Source organism: Hibiscus syriacus, unplaced genomic scaffold (assembly GCF_006381635.1).
Source record: "Hibiscus syriacus cultivar Baekdansim isolate YM2019G1 unplaced genomic scaffold, ASM638163v2 tig00111540_pilon, whole genome shotgun sequence".
Taxonomy (NCBI): Eukaryota; Viridiplantae; Streptophyta; class Magnoliopsida; order Malvales; family Malvaceae; genus Hibiscus; species Hibiscus syriacus.
The window spans coordinates 853,547-877,500 of NW_024063114.1; the positions used below are offsets into that span (position 1 = coordinate 853,547).

Here is a 23,954-nt window from a genome sequence, read left to right on the forward strand (position 1 = left end):
GGTTTCATCAGACTATTTAGTTACTCGCAATAAAAGGTATCATTCTTGTGCCACATTATGAATACCATTAAAAAAGCACAAACAACAATGGCTACTTTGAAGAGAACATTGGCATACACGAGTTCGAACTAGATCCAACTCAACCATCTAAGTTCTACAAGAAACCTCTTCATTCTCGAATGCAGAAAACCAAATACATCGATATCGTTCTTTGTATTCTGTGAGAGCATGCTGATGAGACAGTTTTGGTGGTCGTCTAACTGTACGTCTCACTGGTTGGAGTTCTCATGCAGTAGAACATACTCTCGGCTGCAAAAGCCCGAACCAAATGATTTAAAAGGCTACCAATAGCAAAGCACAACAACAAAGATATTTAAGCATACGCCAGACAAGATGACAATCGAATTATTTCATCATAAAACCAAACCGATTATAACTAGTTTCTATGACCGGATGCAATTGGAGACACTTTCGGCATTGAATTCATTAACAATAGAGCAGTGGCTACAGCAACATCAATGAATCAATTACTTCCTCTCATTTACACAAGCATAACGATTACAAAAACAATAATAGCACCACCAAAATGCAGTGTGAGAATCGGAGACTGACCAAAACAGGAAAGCCTTTTATCAAGCACTATCATGGTAGCTTAGTGGAACTATACTAATACCTTATGCATGCATACTCTCTTACGTATTGTTCTTTATTACTTTCATTCCTATAATGCAACTAAACCATAAAGGCTATTCTAAAGGATTCTCTCATTTCTGATCCAACTCTTGGGGACTGTTGTTCTAATTCAAGGCTTTCGATCATCAAAATTGTGTCTTGGTCTCCTCCTCCAAAGGGTTTTATAAAATTGAACGTTGATGCAGCAGTGAATGGAGATTGGAGGAAAAGTGGTGTTGGGGGCATTCTAAGAGTTGAGGATGGCTCGGTGATGGGTTCTTTCCAAGAGGCAGCTGGTGTTGATTGAGATTATGGCAATAAAGAAGGGCTTATCTTTCTTCACTCTGATTCATCAGAGGTTTAAAGAACGCTTAATTGTTGAATCAGACAGCAATTAGCAGTGGAGTGGGTCAAAAATTATGATTGTTGTCCTCTTGTCTACAGAGCCTTTGTGAAAGACATTGTTATTTTGTTAAGAGATCTTAATGGTATTATTAGATGGGTTCCTAGATCAGCCAATGTTGAGGCTGATAGATTAGCTAAAGCTGGTATTGGCTAGTTACACAGCTTTCTTTTAGGCTTTAGTTAGGATTTGGGTTGATTATTGTAAAGGGTGTGTTTTGTTTTTAAACATTATGTATCATTCGGTTTTTAATGAATTAAGGCACTCTTTTCCTTCTTCCGCTGATTAAGGAGCAATTTCTGCTCCATTAATCATTAAGGGGGTTTTAACGAGGCCTACCTTCTTATCAAAAAAATAAAGGCTGAACATTGACAAGGGCCCTACCTACTGTTACCAAATTTAATGGTGTCTTTCTCAAAAAGTTCATAATAACGTTGGGGTTCGATTGGATTGTCCTGCAAACGCAAAAAGAAATTTTAGATGAAATTATAGAAATCAAATCAAGTTTCTATGCAATTCATAAAGATTTTGAGATAAATTGCTCACATTAATGAAAGTTTTGTTAGTGCTTCCAAGGTCCATTATATAAGGCCTACGAGGTAAAAGCAAAACAGAATAAGAGAAGAATTCATCACAATTAATCGTAGCTAACTGAAGTAAAATTCCAAATCAGCTTAACCATACTTTACTTCCTTGGTTATTGTACCATCAGGTTGCTCTTTCTCTACTTGCCTGGCCAAGAAAAAAACATTTAGTTAAATAATGTTCAGAACAAATGCCGAGAATAGAATTGCTAAGAAAAAATGTACCGGAATTGAATGACAGCATGTTGCTTGCTACAGGATGGATGGTCTGTGGGTACATCCGCTACCCGCCTTTCCCTCCCGAAAAGGTAACAGCTCTGGCGATGTATATAAAGGGGCTCTGCCAACAAGATGAATTAGAAAACCAAACAAAATCAGGGGGGATAAGTTCCATGCTTTCTTGAACGGTCGTCAACTTTTAACCTAAATGAATTGCCAACATAATGAGAACAAGCTCCAATCTCCCAGTTCCAATGAAATAGCAAGAATTAAGTATAAATCCTTGATCCCCTAACATGTAATAGTTTTTCTCGACAATTGCCATGATATGGATCTTGGAAAGGAAAAATTTAAAACAAAAAAGTCAAGGAAGAAAACATATGATATAGGAAGGATGCAATCTTGGACTAACCATTGAGTACTTCACCGGCTTTGAAAACATAGAGGCGCCATCTTATATTAGGTTTTCGAGCATCAGGTGGTTCATTGAATAGCAGAGTCACACCTCTAACTCTGTTGGTTTCTGCTGCAAGCTTTCCTGATAGCTCAAATGTAGGTTTTTGCTGCAAGTTACAACAATAAATAAAAGATAAATTTAAACACCAGGCATAAGATTTATCTAACTAGTTAAGAAACATGTGTCAATTTTTATTAGACAGGGTCCTTTTCATAATTTCGTAAAAGATGAGGGACCAATATATAAATATTTCAAAATATTGGATTTAATAACTTATTAAATATTTCAAAATATTGGATTTAATAACTTATTACAAACTTACAAGGTTAAAAAAATAATATACATAAAGTTTCCACGTAAAATAATCCACTAAAATTACTTGAAATTCTAGGCAGTATGAATACAATAGAACCACAGGCCACAGGGTATCTAACTAGTTAAGAAATAATTTGTCACACAATTATAGAACAGGGCAGCCAAGTAATTTGTTACCTTTTGTTTTGCTTCCAAGACTTCCTCAGCTTCCTTCATCTTAGCGACAGAATCATCTTCATCATCCCTGCTTAGGAACACAAGGAAATCTATTGTTAGACTATTAAGAACTTACAAGAATGAAACAAAAACCATATTACTCTGGCTTATGTGTGTGCCCGATACAGATATGAATATGCTTCCTAAATGGCTATGTTCAATTCTTTCCAAGTTTTCCCACATGCATGGGTTCTGGACAAGGATACTTCAAGAAAAATGGAAGAGTAGGCATAACAAGCGTAACCATAATAATAAACTATAAACCTAAAATAGCAAGTAGATTCAACAACATATTTTCCCCCAAAACACATAGAAGGAAGATAGTAAATCACGTGACAACCATCATCATATGAAAAGCAAAGGAACTAATAGACCATAAAAATATTAAAAAAAGCTCAGGGAAAAGTGCACATTAATTAATTTATTTTTTAAAGAAAAAAGCCCTCAAATAATAACATTAACTTTTAGATTTGGTAATTCTTTGACATCAACGATTCCCCCTCCCTTTACAAAAAAGAATTATAATAATAATAAGCCAAGACACTGCTTCAAACAAATTCCATAAATCAAACTTGTAAATAACATAATTTCTATATGTTAAGAAATATCCTTGGTGCAGATTAAAAGAAGAGGCTTAAACTTAAGGAGGCAGCGTACCGATTTTCAGCACCTCTTGAGCTAGTCACCTAAAATGAAAAGTTTTTGACAATAAACCATTAGACAACAATTCAAGATGAAGAAAAACAGGAAACATATTATAACTGAAAAATGCATATCCTCATATATGTTTATTGTGTTTGTTAGCATGACAATGTGAAAATGCAGCTCCAAATAATGAAATATAGAAACTGTAAACAGAAATAAGTTAAACGAGAAAGAAATAAAGTGAATATAAGGGGACACCTCATCCGGAGCTCTTGAATTTGATGCAAGTGAGTGAGATCTATGCCTGCTTCTGTGGTGGTCATCGGATGGAGAAACAGACCGCTCATGTCTTCCTCTGCTAGACTTGCTATCCATATCATCTCTTCCCAACCGTCTATCCTTTCTGTCACTCACCATTTCTTTCTCCAAACCCCTTTCCCTCTCAGATGTCCTTTCCTTCCCTGAAGTTTTATCCTTACAGGTACTCTTCTCACTACCCCTGCTATGATTTCTCTCATGCTCCCTCTCCTTCACTTTCTCAACCTCATTTTCATCCTGTGCTCTCCTCAGCCTCTTTGTCCTGGGAGAAGGAGACCGTGAACTTGGATGTTTTGGAGACTTAGTAAGGCCAGAACGTTTCTCCCTTTCCAGAGAATGATCCCTGTGAGACCTCCTGTGTCGAGGAGACTTTTCTCTTGTAGGGGAGCTTCCTTTATGCGAACTCTTGGGTCGTCCAGGTGATCTTTCTCTGTAAGATGGACTCCTCCTATGAGGAGACCCTCGCCTCCTAACTGGAGACTCGGAATGGTTGGACGAATTACGTCCCATTCTCTTGCCAGTAAAAGTCGGCCAACACTTTCAGTCTGAAATATGTAAAATAGATTCAGCAATTGAAAATAAATTATAACCATTGATGCTATATAAGATTTAGTGGTGGGCTGGGGACCTTTATACGGTTTCAATGACCTTTTCCTCGACCAAGTCAACAATTGTAAAAACTTCGGTTATATTTCATTGGGGAGCCTAATGTTAAAAGAACTCGAGAAACCATAGTTTAGTTTAGAGCTAAGATTAAAGAGCAGCATTACCTAAGAAGTACAGAACAATTCGAACACAGTTTCAATCATTGCAATACAACATAGCATAATTAAATTTCTTCAACAAAATTACACAATAAACCTAAGACAACAATTTAAGCGTCGGCGAACCTCGATAAGTATGCACAAATATGGTTCTAAAGACTAAAATTAATAAAGTAAAACTCGGTTACAGAGCATGGCAAATTAATAGAAGTTTACAGAACTGCCTAAGTTAGAACACTGAAGCACCATCAATCATCATATACGAAATGCACAAAAATAGGCAAAACAAAGAATACCCAGAACGGGAAACATCAAAACATTTATAAAAACAAAAATTATTCAAAAATAATAGCAATGAGAACATATAATACAACCAAAATGGAAAAAAGAAAAGAAAATTTGCTTCGACCCTTGGCTTCATGAAAGAAAGAGAAAAAAGGGTAAAGATTAAGTCTTTAAAGGAAAAGAAAAGGCAATAACTTGCTCACCAGGGAAAATGAAACTGTTTGATGTCAAATCGTAGTAAGGTTTCAAAAACAGAAGAAGAACAAGCGGAGGAGAAATGCAGATTCTAATTTGATAAGGGTTTAGGAGCGATAATAGAAAGAAATAAAGAGATACAGAGAGAGGAAAGAAAGGGAAAGCCCATTGAGAGATGAAGGATAAATATCCAATATAAAGCCCAATATTTAACTTCAAATTGCACAAAGCTAAACCTTAAAAATCTGAAATTTAACAGAGCTCATAACTTAATCCAATAAATAATATTTCCAAGTTCCAACCCTAACTGTGTAGTGAATTTTTTTTTTATAGAAAGTGGCTAAATTTATTAAAATTGAAAAATTATCTAAATTACAACGAAGGTTAATAATCATCATCGTAAGCTAAACACATAATAGAGATGTTTTCTTAAACACGAGAAAATTACAATAAAATTACATTTTTTATTTTATTTTGGTCATCCATCGTTAAAAAAATAATGATAATACTGACATGCTACCATAAGATAATATCGTATCATCATTGAAAAAATTTTAAATTATCATTTAAGCAGTTCTATTTATTTTTTAATAATAGATAACTAAAATAGAATCAAAACATGCTTTTAAATATAATTTTAAAAAATAGAGGCCACCAAAAAGAAATTACAAAAATAGATGAGTGATTAAATATGTAATATACTCTAAAAATAATAGAAGAAGTTTATTCTTAAAAACATTTTCCCATTTCGTTATAACAAATAAGCCAACCAAAAACCAATTTCCAAGTAGGCAAATTTGCTAAGAGGGTAATATGCCACGTCATCATCTATCAAATCTTTCCGACTGTTTTATATTAACCGGGCCCACTACGTTTTCTTTAGATTCTTGTCCCGACTTCCCCAAGCGTAAAGAGTCCACCCAAATAAATCCCTACAATTCAAATTCTCTCGATTATGGCCGCCGCCGCCTCTAGCACCGTCGCTCTTCGCCTACGCAATCCCCTTTCCTCTTCATGTTCCGTTTCTTCTTCCTCAAAATTTCCTTTCAATTTCAACAAAGTTGAGCCTCTGACATCGCCTGTGAATTTTTTCCCCATTTCTTGTACGTTGACTAGAGAACCGGTGCCAGCTGCTCCTGTTTCCGTGGATTCGGATCCGAAAGGATGGGAACGACCCGACTCGTTCGGTCGGTTTGGGCAATTTGGTGGGAAATACGTTCCCGAGACCCTAATGTCTGCCCTTTCTGAGCTGGAAACGGCTTTTCATTCACTCTCTAAAGACGACAAATTTCAGGTTATTTTCGTAACGACTCCACCATATATTTATGCACATTTCTATTCGTATGTAATTATGAATACTTATTTGGAATAGCCGCGTACAGCCTTTGTCTGTGTTTGTTGATTGGAATTTTTTAAAAATTGTATTTTTTCCCAATGAATCTGTTATGAACAAAATGATGGAAATTGATTTTTTTACTTAGATTAAAAGAAGGGAATTTATTGAATTTTCTTTTATCGTTTATTACATTTCTAGTTGTTTTTTTGCGTTTTTATTTTAGTTTTTTATTGTAATTTTTTATATCGAATTTCATTTTCATGAGAAAAAAAGACTAACTGGTCGTTTTTGTTCTAAAGTTCTTTTTTGTTTTGAAGAATTACTTTCGCTTTTTTTTGAATGATTAAGAATTATAATCATTATTTTTGAATTGACATTACTTTTTCACTTTATTGGGTTTAAGGAAGTTATAACGTTCTTTCGTAATTTTTTTTTTGAAAACAATACTATGAAGTTTTTTGTCAATAATAGGGAGAAAAGTGTTAAAGAGCTTCTAAAGAGTTTGAACTTTTAAATAATGAAATAACCCTTTGAAAGAATGATTATTTTTAGTACTGGAAGTGGTGATTTCGAGGAATAATTTTTCTTAATTACAGGAAGAACTAGCTGGGGTTTTGAGAGACTATGTTGGCAGGGAAACTCCACTTTATTTTGCGGAGCGGTTATCCGAACATTACAAGCATCCTAATGGTGAAGGGCCGGATATCTACCTAAAGAGGGAGGATCTTAACCATACTGGTGCTCATAAGATCAATAATGCTGTTGCGCAGGCATTGCTTGCTAAACGTTTGAGCAAGAAACGAATTATTGCTGAAACTGGAGCTGGTCAGCATGGTGTGGCGACAGCTACTGTGTGTGCACGGTTTGGTTTGCAGTGCATTATTTACATGGGTGCTCAAGATATGGAAAGACAGGCGCTTAATGTTTTCAGAATGCGGCTTCTTGGTGCAGAGGTAAATGAGACACCATCTGTCATACGTTGTTAGATTATAGGTTCTGTATCACAATCTCTTTGGATTGACCAATTATTTGAAATTGTATTTTTTTATTGTATAGGTCAGAGCAGTTCATTCAGGTACTGCAACACTAAAAGATGCTACCTCGGAAGCTATCCGGGATTGGGTGACTAATGTGGAGACAACTCATTATATTTTGGGATCTGTTGCTGGTCCACATCCATATCCTATGATGGTGAGAGAGTTCCATGCTGTGATTGGTAAAGAAACAAGAAACAAGCGCTGGAAAAATGGGGAGGGAAACCAGATGTATTGGTTGCATGTGTTGGTGGAGGTTCAAATGCTATGGGACTTTTCCATGATTTTGTTGATGACAAGGATGTTAGGTTGATTGGCGTAGAGGCTGCTGGTTTTGGTTTGGATAGTGGCAAGCATGCTGCTACTTTGACAAAGGGAGAAGTGGGAGTTTTGCATGGAGCTATGAGCTACTTATTGCAGGATGAAGATGGACAAATAGTTGAACCTCATTCCATTAGCGCAGGGTAAGGGTTTTTTTGATAATGAATTTGTTCATTTTTATGTGGTTTGCTTTATTTTACTTTGAATGATTTGGAAAGTTTTTGTTGTGGCTATACAGTTTGGATTATCCCGGAGTTGGACCTGAGCACAGTTTTCTGAAAGATGTAGGGCGAGCTGAGTACCACAGTGTGACAGATGAAGAAGCATTGGAAGGTACGAAACTACATTCCAGTTGTTTCTGATCCTTCATCCTGTCGTATCTGATTGTGACTACTTGCTGCTGTTTGGTCTTCTAAAAGAAATGATTATTTGTAGATGCACAACATTCCCTTTGATTTTTTTAACAACATTCCAGTTGTTTTCGGTCCTTCATCCTTCAGTGTTTGTTTCCCTAATTTCACCTTGGTTTTTAATCATCCAATGCACTAGGGTTCTCCACCTCTCTTTATGGTTTATTTTCTGTGCTCCATCATGGGCTGTCAATTTATCACTTTTTCCAAAATTAGTTTGACTGATAACCTTACACATAAAATGTTCTTGAAGGAGGAACTGTTTCTGTTTCTCTTGCATCTCTCCCTCATTTTATACGGATATATGCTCACGTAAGACATCGTGTATATAACCTGTTGTCTTTTGAGTAATGAATCGTCTAAATTTGCACATCTAAACATTTGCAACACCAGTTTTTGTGGAGATGGTGGAGATCGTCCACTTCTGTGGTTCGTTTGACCTATGTGTGCCCGAATATCTTTACAAAAACCTATGAATGCAATTGATCAGCATCCTTACACTCTTGTGCATTTATCAAATAGCATGAGACACATCTCATGAAATATGCATGCAGCTTTCAAGAGATTGTCCCGACTGGAGGGCATAATCCCAGCTTTGGAGACATCTCATGCACTGGCCTATTTGGAGAACTTGTGCCCGACTCTACCAAATGGTACCAAAGTCGTGGTTAACTGCAGCGGCAGAGGCGATAAAGATGTTCAAACGGCGATCAAGTATTTGCAGGTGTAATTACTGTGTTTTTTTTGTCCGCCTTTAAGTCTGTTCATCCCATGAAATAAATGGATGTCCCATCTTTTACAGCCATGCTTTCAGAGTCTCCTTTTTCAGTGTTCCTTTATATGTATTACTTTGTGAGACCGTTGTATGAGCACAAAGTTTAGATAAAATATGGAGTATACAATCATCCATCATCATGTTTCTTTACGTACTTTTACATAAATTCGAAGTAAAACAGTTGAGAATTATTATTTGGTAACCGAATACGAATTCAATATATTTATATATGTTATATTTCTTCCGGATTTCCTTTGTAAACCACACCTTTATCATTAATTCTTCGTTTATTGAGATATTTGGAGTTCACGGATAGATCGAAGGGGCAGTGGAGGGCAATCGTCTCTAAGAAAATTTCAAATTAACATATATTTTGGATATTTTCTTTTATATTTTCAATTGATAATTTGTTTTCGCTCTTGAAATTTTGAAAGTTCGTCCCTCTTAAAATTTTAAAAAGCTTGTCCTCTTAACAAAAGGCACCATCCATATTGGAGTTCCTAAATTCGAATTCATCTTTCAAACAATTGCAATCTTTTGATATTATCGCTTGCAGACTCACATGATCTTTCATAATCAAATCTATTGTCAAACAATTATACTTAATTATCTTGTCAGTTTACAAATAACTATTATCACCCTAGGCTTTACACTTATACAAAAAAATCTATATGTAAATCATCATACAATATTAAAAAAAAATTGGACTCTCTTTCCTTCAATTTATTTCATTATTATCTTCTTCTTCGAGATCATACTCTCTATTTCCTATACAAAATTATCATTTATGACTCTTCATCAAAATAAAAAAAAAAGGAATTGTTCCTATTACTCTGATCAACAATACGGAAAAATCTCACGTGCGGCAGTCTTAGTATGCAGATAAGAAAAGGTGTTACCGGATTTGTTATTATTTTTTTAACAAAACCGATAAAAAATTATCGAAAACATTATTATTTCTACCGATTTTGTTATTATTAGGCGCTTTACTGGTTTTGTTAATATATCCGGTAAAGCATTACGTTTTTGTTATTATTAAACATTTTATCGAAAATGTTAAAAATATTAATATTTTAGGTAATTTTTTACCGATTTTATTAAAATAATAATAACAAAACCGATAATGCATTTCTTTAACCGTATATTAAGATTACCGCATATAGAACTTCCCAACAATACACGTATGGAAAAGAATAAAAGAAGTGTCGGAGGGACCTACCCAGCAAGGGTTTGGTCACAATCACAATCTAGATTTCTTTGAATCTACTATTTGGCCTCGAGATATTTTTATTCTAATGAACGGCCAATATCAAAGTTGCACATTTTCTCTTCACCAATAGTAACTAAACATAGCAATCAGCTGAATGGGAATCATTTAACGGACACGATTGGGCGGCATCAAAATGATATGCTGTCGAAATCAATCCATATTGTTGGAGGGTCTCGACTCTCGAGCACTGATCATAGAGATTTACGTCTCATGAAAATAATACATTCTCACCACACCATGTCTGCAGGTATACCTGGAAATTTGAATTATTTTGAAGAACTTCATTAAACAAAGCAGCGAGAGCCCTGTCGAATCCCCTAGGGATGATGTAGGAAGCAATAGATGTTTACCCTTTCAAGCCATGAAGAGTCGATCATGTGGAGATGATCATAAAGGGGACAAGGTTTTCAATTGAAAATAACACCACAAGTTTATGATGAAAATACATTGTTCATGTCAAAGCATTAAACTCTTTGTTTATTCAAACCGATCCCCCTAGCAGCCACATAATATAGATGAAGAAACATGCCTAAATCCACTCTGTTACCTTATTTATATAATCACCATTATTATAGATTATCTACAATATGACAAGCCGGTGCCCCCCCCCCAAATCCTGCAATCGATATCGATCCCGAAACACACTAATCCGAGCTTTCCAGATACCATTCTCCCTTTCATCATCTATGTTTTACGTGATGAATAGAAAATCTTGATGCCCCGGATTTTTCATGCTTTTGCCTGCAAAAGAGATCGGATGTGATTTGGGGTAGAGGAACCAATCGTTATCGGTTTAAGATACTGCTAGTTAACAATTAGAGAGCTGTGTATTTAGGAGAAGAAACCAAGCATATTCTCAAATTATTTAGAATGAAATAATGGAATCTATCTATAGCATCTTTGACTAATGCACATGGAATAAACCATCAGATGATCCCATTAGGTAGACTATGGCCTAGATAGTTCATTTGAAGCCACCTACCACCAAAAGATGTCTACCGGCATACCATAAGCTAGTACCGGCACGTGCGGTGTCAACATCCGACCCCCAATAAAATTGGTAAGTCACATGGCCAGTGCCCTTAACTATCATGGATTCAAAAGATTCATCAAAGTTCAAACCACCAAAATCTTGTAGGAGGCACCGGGTAGGTTTAGGTGATAAAATAATGGTTCAACAAACTAAACAAAAACACTAAACCCGAAAGATATCTGAGAACTAGATCAATTGTATAGACCAACCATTAATAAATAAATTGTCGGTTGCTAGAGTTCCAAAATATCTGAATTTGACAGGTCTAGCAGTCAAGTATGTAAAGTTGTTTAAAAAGTCATTAACAATACTAACCTGAGAATACAAGAAGGTTCCAAAGATGGCAATGGCAGCTCCGAGAGCATTGACGGGTTGGACAGGAGTGTGGAAGATGATGATGGAGGAGACTATAACGGAGATACGTTTCATGGTGTTACCAATGCTAAATGTCAAGGGAGAGATCTGATCAAGGGACATGTATGAGACTTGATTGTAGAGATGATAGAAAATACTTTGGGCCGCCACCCACCTAGCAAATGCGATAAAATCCATGAAAAAATTGTTAGCAAACGAGAAGCAGCAAAAATATTATAAATCAACACAGTTAGAGTTCATGTGGATAAAAGGATCTACAGATTCAAAATTTATAGATGATAAACAGCATGGTTTTCAATTTCAAGATGAACATTGCAGTACCAAGATTTGGGCATGTGAGTCTCGGATACAAGTATGTTTTAGGCATGGGTTAAGTTCGATAGGGCATCTTGTGTTATTCATTTTCACAAATACATAGTGCGAGAAGTTCCAATAAGTTTATCGAACGCCTTCAAAGCATCTACTAGAGTTGAACAAATAAATGCAGAAAACATTAACTGGAAGGAAACAGAACAAGGAATTGAGATCAAGTACTGTCATGTACATTACCAGATGAACGGTGGTCCGATTTCAGATAAGGCCTTTTCCCATCCTACGGCCCACAACTGCGGTCCTTCTACGGCAATCGCAAAAGGTGTGAGTATCACAAGAGACAACATAGATAGACAAGCATAGTAGTTCATCCCGCTAACGGAATTCCCTTTCATGCCTTTCTTGGAGAATATGTTACGGAATACAAATGCCAAGTTTGATATCATAGCTCCCATAAAACCTGAAATAAACAAAGAACAATCCAAGTCCATACTCTGATCATAACCCTTAAAAGCGAATCGATTAAATCACAACCTCAACCTCAGTCTGAATCCTCAAGCAGCAAAAATATCGGAAACACTAATCCAGAATTACCAGCTGAAAACAAGACCACGGTAACTAAAACACGCTGGAAAAAGCATATGCAGCGGAATGATGGTGGCCACATCTCGAACTTTTTCGGGTTTGGAAGTTAAAACTTTATCAGAAATGGGCAGCATAATGAGCTAAGTTTCAAATAATGGGATATTTGCCTCATAAAGTACACATTTAGAGAGGATTAAAAAATAGAAGTAACAATTCAATATCCACACAGAGAGATTTTTTATTTTACCGGTCATATTGAAATTAAGTTCGGTTACGGCAGCAAGAGCGCAACCGCCAATGATAGGAACAAGGGACAGGTAGACCGCCGGAGGGAAGGACTCTCCGAGCAACAAGCTCGAAACCAGGACACTGAAAGCTGGCTCACCACTCTTGATTATGTGGGTGAATGAAACTGCAACCTTAGACATACTCACAGTTGCTGCTACATGTCCAATTGTATGTGCCACAGCAACCTAGCAGAAAACAAAGAACAGAAAGAAGATCAGTAAAAATGTAACTCATAATCTCTGAAGGATTGAACTTTGAAGATCTTAATTTTAATTTTACAAAAACAAAAGCATACATAAAATTCTATTTTCGTTTTGTTCTTTTATCGATATTTTCTTCATTAAATTCAAGATAAGACAGATAATACCAAATTTTAGTTTCCTTCATTTTCTCTGCAATCAGACAAATTGAAACAAAAGCCATATGCTCATTTTAACATTTTCCTCCTACCGTCCACATAAAAACACATGATCCTATAAAAAGATCATCAGAAATATTAAAACAAACGACTCTCTTGTTTCTGCTATTTTCTCTCACTTTCTCACCAAACAAACACCAAACGGAAAAACAATACTCACCGGAAACAAAGTCTTCCAAAAATCAAAATCAGTTTTCGGGGCCTCAGCAATCCTTGTAGCCCATGATATCAGCATCATCAAAGAACCACAGGCAAGGGACAGAGTTGAAGTCAACCAAGGGTAAGGGTAGGCATTCAAACCTTCTTGTTATAGATATTGAAAACAACATTCAAAGCCCACCAAGTTGCAAAATAAATCCCAATTTTCACCCTTTTCACGGTTTCGATTTTCCCTTCCGCAGCTGCATCTATAGGCTGTGATTTGTCAGCTTCATAAGCCTTGCATTGGATCACTGGCCTTTTCTCCTTACCGATAATCTCAAGGGATGAGACATGCAACGGCTTAAACACCGAGAGGTTGGTTCTTTTGAGATCCTTTTGGAGAACCAAGTCCGGTGAAAATGAAGATCTGCAAATCGTCGATTGTGATCTTCTGTGAACAAAAGAATTAGAGACACCCATGCACGTAGCTAAAGCTGATTGCTTTATGCTGAAACTCATTTTTTTTACTTCCAAGCTGCGGATCAAGATCGACTCTTTGAGAGAGAAATGAAACTGGGTGTTTGTTCAAAAGTTGATCAACTTATTATGAAGAAATACAAGTGAAAATGGAACAATTTGTACCACTTTTCTCTTCTCTAACATGGAAAAAGAAAACAAAAAGTATTTTACTTCTTCTGAATATTCTGAAAAGATGATACTTTTTGGAGGCTAAAGAGGACTAGAAGCTATGAAAATTGCTGAACAAAATACCCTGAAATAAATAACCCTTCTTAGAGAAAAGCAAACTCTTTGATTTATTTCATGTGAAATCCCACAGATCTTATTTATTTATTTATTTACTTATTTACTTATTTATTAAATTCATTGGATTCACCGGTAAAGTTGGATTTCTTAGAGATAAAATAATATTAAATTAATATTTATTTAATCATTCATTCATACTACATCTAAAATTATGGCTGGATTGATATTATAAATTAGGTTAACTACTTTAAATACTATCGATCTTTAAGTGTTGACTCGTTTATACCATTATCGTTTTAATTTTATCAATTTTAACAACGTTTTAATTTTGTCAATTTTAATACTAATATTTATTTTTAAGTGCAATTATATCACTCCGTCGTTAATGATTTAACAACACGTTGACATAGCATCTTCGAACCAGATGTTGCTAATATGGATGCCTCGTTAGAACAACGTCTTTTCGACAGAACTATTTTGATGCTCAATAAACACAAAACGACGTCGTTTTTCTTGAAAAATTTTATTGAAATATTGTGGTTAAAAAGATTTGAACCCAAGACCCGTGGAAATTAATATTAATGCTTAACCGCTGGACAATTGTAATACCCTCAACCCGTATCCGACCCAGATACGAATTCGATGTGTCACATTGATTTTTAAAACATGTAATTTTGAAAGATAATTGAAAATTTAAACTTTCAATTATAAAAAATGGCAAAACCTTTAATTAAAATAAATAAACATAATTCAACTTATTTTGAAAATAGAAACTCAATAGTTCACATAAATATAATAATGTATGTTTACAAAAATGATCAGAGCACCTTGGTTACATGCCAACACATTTAATACATCAAAATAACATACTGTATAACTTGTTTCTGATCTGATCTTCTTGTTGAGATATGTTATCTTGACATGTCTTAGCTTTAGTCTTCTTGCTTCTTTGAACCTACGTGTGAAACACTTACACGCTAAGTCATTGACTTAGTGAGACATATATGCATAAATGAAACATTAAACATGCAATCATATACTTAATTTCTATAAACATAATATTATACAGAAACCATTAAACATTTCATCAAACAAGACATATATAACATCATGCACTATTCATTTATGTTATTTCTATTAATAGCTCATGGTACATTATTGAGAACTTAAGGTATGTGAGTGCATTGAGGTTGTGCACTAATGCTGTCACCACAACTTGTATAAATTGCACCGAAGTGCCGCGTAAAAAGTGCACTGAAGTGCCGCGTAGAAAGTGCACCGAAGTGCCACATAGAAATATCCCAAAGGACCACATAGTATTGTCCCGAAGGACCGCGTAGAAATGTCCAGAAAAACCATGTAGAATTATCCTGAAGGATCGCGTAGAACCCTCGACTCTTGGCATGCCAATTATACCTTTAGCTCTCATATCACATACTTATGGGCTTTACCATTTATACCTTTTCACATAGCTTATCACATAGACCATTTTTATATAGCTTATGTTATATTCTCATATAATCACATAGATCATGTAAAACAATGCATGTAACACATAGAAACCATATCAACAATATGATTGTATTCATGGAATCATGCAATCAAACATTAGAAATAGACTCATCGCAAGTCTCATTTCCATAAAACACCATATACATAGCAGTATGCACTCACCTTATCCTCACTTAGTCAAAATATAACTCTTATCTCTGTAACACCCCCAACTCGTATCCGAGTCCGAGGTGTCACATTGACTTTTCAAAACTCTTTTCTTTACAAATCCACTAAAATCTTAATTTCATCATTTAAGAAAATTAGTATTTTACATTAATAATTACAATCAAATTGTTTCTTTAAAACTATCAGAGCATATTCAATTTAAAATCTTGTAACTACATGCCAACTAACTCTATAAACAAAATACATATGTTCAATATGTTTCTGATCTGATCACCGTAAGGAAAATACTGACATGTCTTGCTTCTCGCTATTCCACTCTCGTTTCTCATACCTACTTGTGAAACAATCACACGCTAAGTCGTTGACTTAGTGAGGCATAAAACATATAATAAAACTCTAACTTGCAATCATGCTTGAACAATTTCTACTAACATATCACATACAAGCATCACATCCACATATACATATACTAATTTCTACTATGCACATTTCATATATTCATCTATAAAATAATTATCCATATGCGCACATATCATCCCTCACTTCATAACTTTATCATCTTATTATCATACTTTCACATACATACACATCATTTTACTAAACAAAACATATAGTATCACATAACATTTTTTGCATATTATATCCTTTATTTTAGCCCATGCATATATGTGAGAACTGTAGATATGTGAGTCTATTGAGGTTGTGCACTATGCTGTCACCACAACTCGTATGGGGTCCCACTAGGGGCTATGAATTTATCCCAAATGACCACTATGAAATGTCCCGAATGACCATTGTATGCCCTGAATGACCTATGAACCCTCGACTCTTAGAATGCCAACTATACCTCTAGCTCTCTTTACACATAACATGGGCATTAACAATCTATCATGTCACATATTCACATGTACATACCATTGTTCATATGATTTCATATTCATATGTCACTTATCTTATAACACTTCCCATGTGTTCATATAACATGTATATCATTTTCATCTCTTGTTCACATATGTTCCTGTATATCATATATATCACATATGCACATAGATCATTTTCATATTCACATAGATCTTATCACTTAACTTATCCTTTATACTCATTTAATTTCTTAACTTATTTTATATTCTCTTATCATCACTTAATAGTGTCTTTAAAGAAATCACATAGCACATACAAGAACAAATCAATTCATATAAACAAGCATACACACACTCATATTAAACACAAGTTACTATTCATAAATTCATACGCAACACTATAGGAAATAGACTTGTCGCAAGTCTTATTTCTATCAAACCATCATATACTATCGAATATGCACTCACCTTGGCCTCACTAAGTTTCGATCCCCTTTTATGATTTCCTTTCTTTCGATCGAATCTTAACTTGATGATCATACCAGAACTTGTTCGTGTTCGATATCTACATAATCATACATTGATACATATTAGTATCCAATTAATATACTCTAATCTATCATTTCTTAGACCAAAAGAAAGGTTTATTTCTATTTCCCCTTGAAGTGCATCGATGCATTCTACAGTGTATTGATGCATCCCTTAACATGTGCATCGATACACCAATCACCTTCGATGTTTTCATTTCATCGATGCACTCCTTATGCATCGATGCACTAATTGCATTCGATGTTTCTTCTTTAAAGAGTGCATCGATACACATTGAATGTGCAACGATACACCTTGCCCATAATTACATTTTAAGCACGAAAATGTCTTGTTTTGACCCCAAATTCTACTTATTAATCCCTCATTATACCTTAAAACTTATCTATACATATTTAAACCTTCTTATAATACTATAACACTTCACCGTATCTCATAATTTACCATAATTATTGAATCAAAGAATTTCATCAAATTTTCCATGTGTTCTAAATTCAATTTTATTACCTCTAACTTCTTAATTAACCCTTTAACAAGTCAAATCCATCTTTAGAACTTCAAAAACCTTTCTATAATAAAAGTTCATTTCTACACCCTTCATATAATTTCCTTTTTAATTCTCTATTCTTGATGTTTAAAGCTTATATAAGCTTTCCTTAAGCTTATATAATACTCAAAGAATCAAAATCAACTTATAAATCCAAGAATTAAACAACTGAAATTAAACTCACCTTTAACTGAGGCTTATGGGGAGAAGAATAGGCTGAAGAAGAAGACTCTGGATATATTTCCTCATTTCCCACGTTTTTATATTCCTTAAAAAGAGAGAAAAAAATCTTCTCTTAGAAAAGACCATAATACCCTTGTTACTTTCCAGCTTTACTATTAAATCCATGAACTTTTAACTTATTTCGAAATCAAGCACATAGTTTTCAAAATTTGCAATTTAGTCACTGACCCTAAATTTCGGGATGTTACAATCTCTATCTTAATCAATCCTAACTCGTCGATTCTTCCGGAACTTGCTTGCGTTCGATATCTTACCAATGAAGTCATGGGAAGAGAAGAAAAAGATAGCTAAACGAAAAAGATAGCTAAACCAAGTCTTCAGACTTTTTTTCATTTCCTCTCATTCTCCACATGCATATAATACTCCCACTAATGAATTTTTAATTTATTCTTGTCTAATGACCATTATGCCCTTCCATCTCTCAATCTTTGTTAAACAATCCTACATAAAATAAATTCCAATTAAGTCCCTAAACTTTTCAATTTATCACAATTTAACCACCAAGTTTTAAAATCTTACACTTTGGTCGCTAGCCTAGTTTTTGGGATGTTACAACTATTTATTGAGCATTAAAATAGTTATGTCGAAACGACATCGTTTTGGTGATGCATCCACGTCAGCAACGTCACGGCGTAGAGATGTCATGTCATCGTGCCGTTAAATTATTAACGGCGAAGTGGTATAATTGGACTTAAAAGTAAACGTTAGTGTTAAAATTGATAAAATTGAAACGTTGGTGGTATAAATGAGTCAATGCTAAAGGTTGATGGTATTTGAAGTAGTTAACCTTATAAATTAATTACACAATATTTTTATTTTAAAATATAAAAAATGTTATCGTTATTTATATTTTTATATAAATTCTAAATAAAATAAAAAAAATAGTTAATGAAATATAAAAACAATAAACTATATATAGACCGTTCATTATATTGGTCCGAGTGCCTAAAGGTTTTCACTTGGTGTTAGATCCAATAACCCTAATTGCTTCAAACATGCCAACCGCTTACCCACTAAAACTAACAATTAAAATATCTGCTTATTCATGAAAACAATACTCTTTCTAATTTCATTAGAGACATAATACTTAAATAATATTATTTTTTAAAAATAATATTATTTTTTAAAAATAATATTATTTTTTTAAAAATAATATTATTTTTTTAAAAATAATACTTTTATCACGTAAAATAAAAACATATCATCTAAAAAATAAAGACATATTAGAGACATAATACTTAAATAATATTATTTAAAAAAACAATACTTTTATCAGGTAAAATCAAAATATATCATCTAAAAAATAAAGACATATTTAACTAATTAAGTTTTTACATTACATAATAATAAAACATATAAGAAATTAACTGATGGGACAAACAGGATAGTCTCTGAAATTTTCTATTTTTTCTATTTTAATTTTTTTATAATTTTTTAATATTTTAATATTTATTATTTTTAATTATAAATTTACTTTATTATAGAATTCTACATTTGTCTCCATTGTCAATCTCAATACGTTTTGAAAGAAAACATAAATGAACGAGTAAATGTGATATTTATCGTAGTAAAAAATGATAATTTAAGTAAACTAGATTTGTGGTGTTGATCTTCTAGTTCATAACTGTTTCCCATATAAGCATCTATGGACCGTTTAGCCTCTTCAGTTTATGAGGGCAAACACTGAGCTCGTTTATGTTGCTCCAATCACATGATTAACAAGCAATCCCTCAAGTGAATTGCAACTAAATATAATTAACGCACGGACCAACTTACTTCAGTGGTTAAAGTAATCGTTGTTGTTCTTAAATGTCATGTGTGCGTACATCAACGGTTGCAGCAGGGTGATTAAGCGTTCAATGTCAAATGGTTGAAAGTATTTAGAACAAATATTACTTTATAATCACCTTAGTTTAATAAAAAAATATAATTAACATTATTATTATCAAATATTGAAACATAATACTAATAGACGGTAGATCAATTAACAAAAGATCTTCATCGACCAATAAACTATTAAGTAAGGTTTCTCAAATGAAATGTATATTATATGCAAACAGAAATCGTGTTAAATATTCATTAACTTCTTTTTTCCTAGACAATTCCTAATAATTAGTAAGATATTTATTATTAAAATAATATTAATAGTATACACCTAAAAATATTTATAAAATAATATATATATAATATTTAATATTATATCTAAAATTATTCATAATTTTTTTGTAAGATTAATGATTAAGATATTGACATGTATCAATAATATAATGATAACTTAAATTTATATATAGGGGAGAGAATTTTCATTGTAAAATAATGCAAAAAAAAATATGTTTTGTTATATGAAAAAGATAGGTTAGAGATAGAGTCTTAATCTAAACAATATGATTCAAACTTTTAATAAAATATTTTTTTCTTGAATTAGATAGAAGAAACTCTCGTTATAATCTTTTAGAGATTATTTACGTGTATCAAAACTTGTATTAACTGCTTTTGAAGATTGATTGCATGCCTCAAAAAACAAATTGTAGAACTAATATATTGATATAACAAATAAGAGCAAAATGTGCTTGGACTAAATTGAATTTATTTAAAGTTTTCATCAAAATAATTCAAAGTCCAATCTAAACCTTAAATGAGTATTTTGACCAGAAGTTTCGAAACTTTCCAAGACACAGTAGTCCAAAAAGTTTCGACTTTTCAAGAATTTTTCTAATGGCTATTTCGAAGAGTTTCGAAACTTTCTCAGAGTTTCGAAACTTTGTGTGCAGAAAGTCTTTCAACTGCTCCAAACCATCCCAAACGACTAATAACTCATTCTAAAATATAAAAACAAGTTCAAGACACTTGAAGAAGGTTGACCAATGTTGGTAAAAATAGACTGCTGCAAAACGATGCGTTAGCACTGACTGGAAAATATTAAATAAAATAATCAATCAGAATGATAACCGTGTCGTGGTAATCCACTGCCTTAGAAACGAATTCGCCCCGATGTGTGTAATCGCTGCAGTAGGCGGACCGTTCCCCTGAGGTTAATACGGCTCTCCAAGAATTTGTACACCCGAAAACTGGAGTGAACTTTGGTGGTATTGCTCTTCTCTCAACTCAAACAACACTCACTATAGAGGAGTGTTTCAAAGCAAATGTTTTGCTTGGGATGATTAAAATGAATGAATTTGCTCTCTATTTATAGGATAAATAGTGAGGGTAAAATGGTCATTTCCAGCACTATATTTCCAATATTTAATTAGCATTTTCCATGATAATGCTATAACCTAATTTGAGCATTTTCTTATGCTAGTGGAATTTTGAGTATTACCATCACTTTGAGCATTATCAACAACCAACACCAATCCAAGCAATCAAACAAGAGATATAAGGTTTTCATTCTTTATTTCTCTTTCTCTTGTAAATATTTGTGTTTTTGTGAACTTTAATTTGTAAACACCTTCCTTTTTAGAGGGTTTTTTGTTTACAATTCTTTTCTTTGTAAGGGGGTTTTGGTTCTAGCTAAGCCTTTGAAAAGTTAGAGAGTTTGTAAAGGTTATCTCTTTATCATTGAAAAAAAATAACAAATTAATGGATTTGTTGGAAAATCTTAAGTGAGGAGCTTAGGTGCTGGATGTAGACTTCATTAATGGAGTTGAACCACTATAAATCACTGTGCAAATTTTCCCATCTTTATACTCCTTATTCCCTATACTTCAAAAAAGTCAATTCACCCACTCTTGGCGGTTTTCGGTTGATCGTAAGAGCTAACACAATGAATCATCCCAAACATATTTATAATCCCGCTATAAAATGAAAATTTGATCTCCTCCAGATGAAACAAGCATGGAAACACTTGAGTAGGTAGTGATTTGAAACGTTTGAGCTTAGTCTAAAATCATCAAAATAGAGACAAATATAATTAATTCCACTTCTAGGGAACCCATTCCATTATATTTAGCGTATAGCCTTCTGCAACTATAACGTTAATATATTTAAAATTATACAATATTTGAAGTCTTAATGTGAACTATATTTAAAAAGTGCAATTCCAGTCTCTTAATGGAAATATTCTTGATATTGAGCTCCCTTGCACCAGTAACTCACATTCACGGATAGCCAAGTCTTCCAATACTTGACACCTTCAAATAAAACTACAAAAAGGATGTGATATCCAGAAATACGAAGTCGGTAAAATGTAAGCTCTTTTTAATTTGATAGATTAATCTCCGTTGGAAACACAACATTGCCACCGCCAATTCTTAATTCTTAATGCATTATCAGTTTTGAAGTTAAATAAAAGTAAGTCTTTCCCCTGAACTTTTTTGGTCTAACTATTTTTCAGGGCATGATAGTTTTGAAAGTAGTGAAATTAAATCCCAAACCTCTATTTTTGTGATTTAATCACCTTTTAGAACCTTGTTAGTTTAAAAAATAAGCAACTTGGCCCCTCCCATAATCTAATCCTAATTCCGCCCTTGGCCACAACACCTCTCGGTAAATGTGACCGCAATAACCACTCTCATGTTTAAAGCATTCAAATCCAAAGATTAAAGCAGAAAAATTCATATTTATAAAATAGTATTCATTCAAGTTCATAAGTATTCTCGTACTCAAAATAAATCATAGTAAATCAATAGGGTTTAGCAAAAAAAACATAACCGAAAGAAAGTGGGAAAGTTATCTCTAACTACGCTAAACTGCAGAAGCCACATCATTTCATGATCATCTTCAAAACTTTCAAATTTCAATGTCACCGAGGTGAGACAATTAAAGAAAGTTGTAGGCAGCCGGAAGTGTTTTTCCGAATATGAAACCAATTGCAACATTTTAAAATGATAGAAATCCAATAATACAGGTATGACCGATCATTATTATCTGGAGTAGGGTCTCACATATTAAATCTTTCTAAAGCTATTTGATCTAGGGTAAGTAATAACCTATATATGAATTCTTTGGAATTATTTGTGTTCAGGACACAAATAATCTAAACAATTACAAGAGTAACGGTCAATGACGGGAATCGTTGGTTAAAGGATCATATTGATTTTTTATTTTTTTTGGGTTTGAGGTCACATTGAGTACAAAAATAGTTCGAGGGTCAGAAGAATTAATGACTAAGACCAAAATAAAATGGATCGAAAACAAAAGTGAGCAAAACCAATGTCTAAAATAAGACAGACTGAAATGAAAGGGATAACCAGCTTAATTTACCAAGAAAATAATTAAATATTAACCTTTATCACATTAGCTAATTCACAAAAATGTTTAGCATTGCACAAACAATTAAGCTAAGGTTTAAAGTTTTGTATTAATTAATGATAAAAGTCAATATTTAATTAAATTTCACTAATATGGAATCTAAATTTATGAATTATTTACCTTTAGGTGCGTTTGATTCACGGAATGTATGATTACCAGCAGGAATAAGATTACTGGGAATGTTGCATTTTTGTGTTTGGTTCGTTTAGCAAAAATGTAAGATTACAGTGTTTGGTTAAATGAATAAAAGATTATTGGAATGTACATTTTACCAAATTGTCCTTATTATATATATGTTTTTTAACAAGTTGAATTCTACTATATTGATTTATATATTTTCTTTAAAATTTTTAAATTCATAAAATTTATATAATTTTTTTACAAAATTGAAAAGATAAATAGATTTAATGAAAGGGTAAATTTTTATTTTAACCCCTAAACTTCATATATAATTCTATTTTTTTTTTGTAAATCTAAAATAGTTTAAGGATAAATTTGCAATTTACCTTCGTAGAATTTTTTTTATTCAACAACATAAGAATGATATTTTTGGAAAAAAAAATTAAGGGCATTTTAATCCAAAACGCCAGGAATGTAACAATACGTAAGGGAAGGGGGAATCACATTCCCGTTAATAAGCCCCAAAAATACCATTGTTGGGTAGAGATGGCAGAATGACTCGAACCCGGCAG

General features: G+C 33.4%; 1 protein-coding gene and 2 pseudogenes across 3 annotated transcripts; 1 reads left to right on the forward strand and 2 right to left on the reverse strand.

Moving 5' to 3' along the window:
• Window positions 1-63: 63 nt before the first annotated feature.
• Window positions 64-5,211, reverse strand: LOC120164510 (FHA domain-containing protein DDL-like). 3 transcript variants are annotated; one of them, XM_039174217.1, is made up of 10 exons: window positions 5,082-5,211; window positions 3,770-4,374; window positions 3,527-3,552; window positions 2,828-2,897; window positions 2,291-2,441; window positions 1,885-1,999; window positions 1,760-1,807; window positions 1,622-1,667; window positions 1,460-1,530; window positions 64-309 (listed from the first exon to the last, which is right to left on the reverse strand). In XM_039174217.1, exons 2-10 carry the CDS (start codon window positions 4,337-4,339, stop codon window positions 270-272), a joined length of 1,137 nt encoding a protein of 378 aa, XP_039030148.1. In that variant the 5' UTR covers window positions 4,340-4,374; window positions 5,082-5,211; the 3' UTR covers window positions 64-269. The 3 variants fall into 3 exon arrangements, with proteins under 3 accessions (XP_039030148.1, XP_039030150.1, XP_039030147.1); XM_039174219.1 differs by having other exon boundaries at window positions 2,828-2,894; window positions 3,524-3,552; XM_039174216.1 differs by having other exon boundaries at window positions 3,524-3,552.
• Window positions 5,212-5,948: 737 nt separating this feature from the next.
• Window positions 5,949-9,042, forward strand: LOC120164507 (annotated as a pseudogene).
• Window positions 9,043-10,770: 1,728 nt separating this feature from the next.
• Window positions 10,771-14,033, reverse strand: LOC120164509 (annotated as a pseudogene).
• Between the last annotated feature and the right edge of the window lie 9,921 nt (window positions 14,034-23,954).

Coding starts and splice junctions, on each gene's coding strand:
- LOC120164510 (XM_039174216.1), bottom strand. CDS start 4,339: ATGGGACGTAATTCGTCCAACCATTCCGAGTCTCCAGTTAGGAGGCGA. Junction 3,553..3,769: donor ATTCAAGAGCTCCGGATGAG/GTGTCCCCTTAT, acceptor TTTTCATTTTAG/GTGACTAGCTCAAGAGGTGC. Junction 2,898..3,523: donor TCAAGAGGTGCTGAAAATCG/GTACGCTGCCTC, acceptor TGTGTTCCTAAG/CAGGGATGATGAAGATGATT.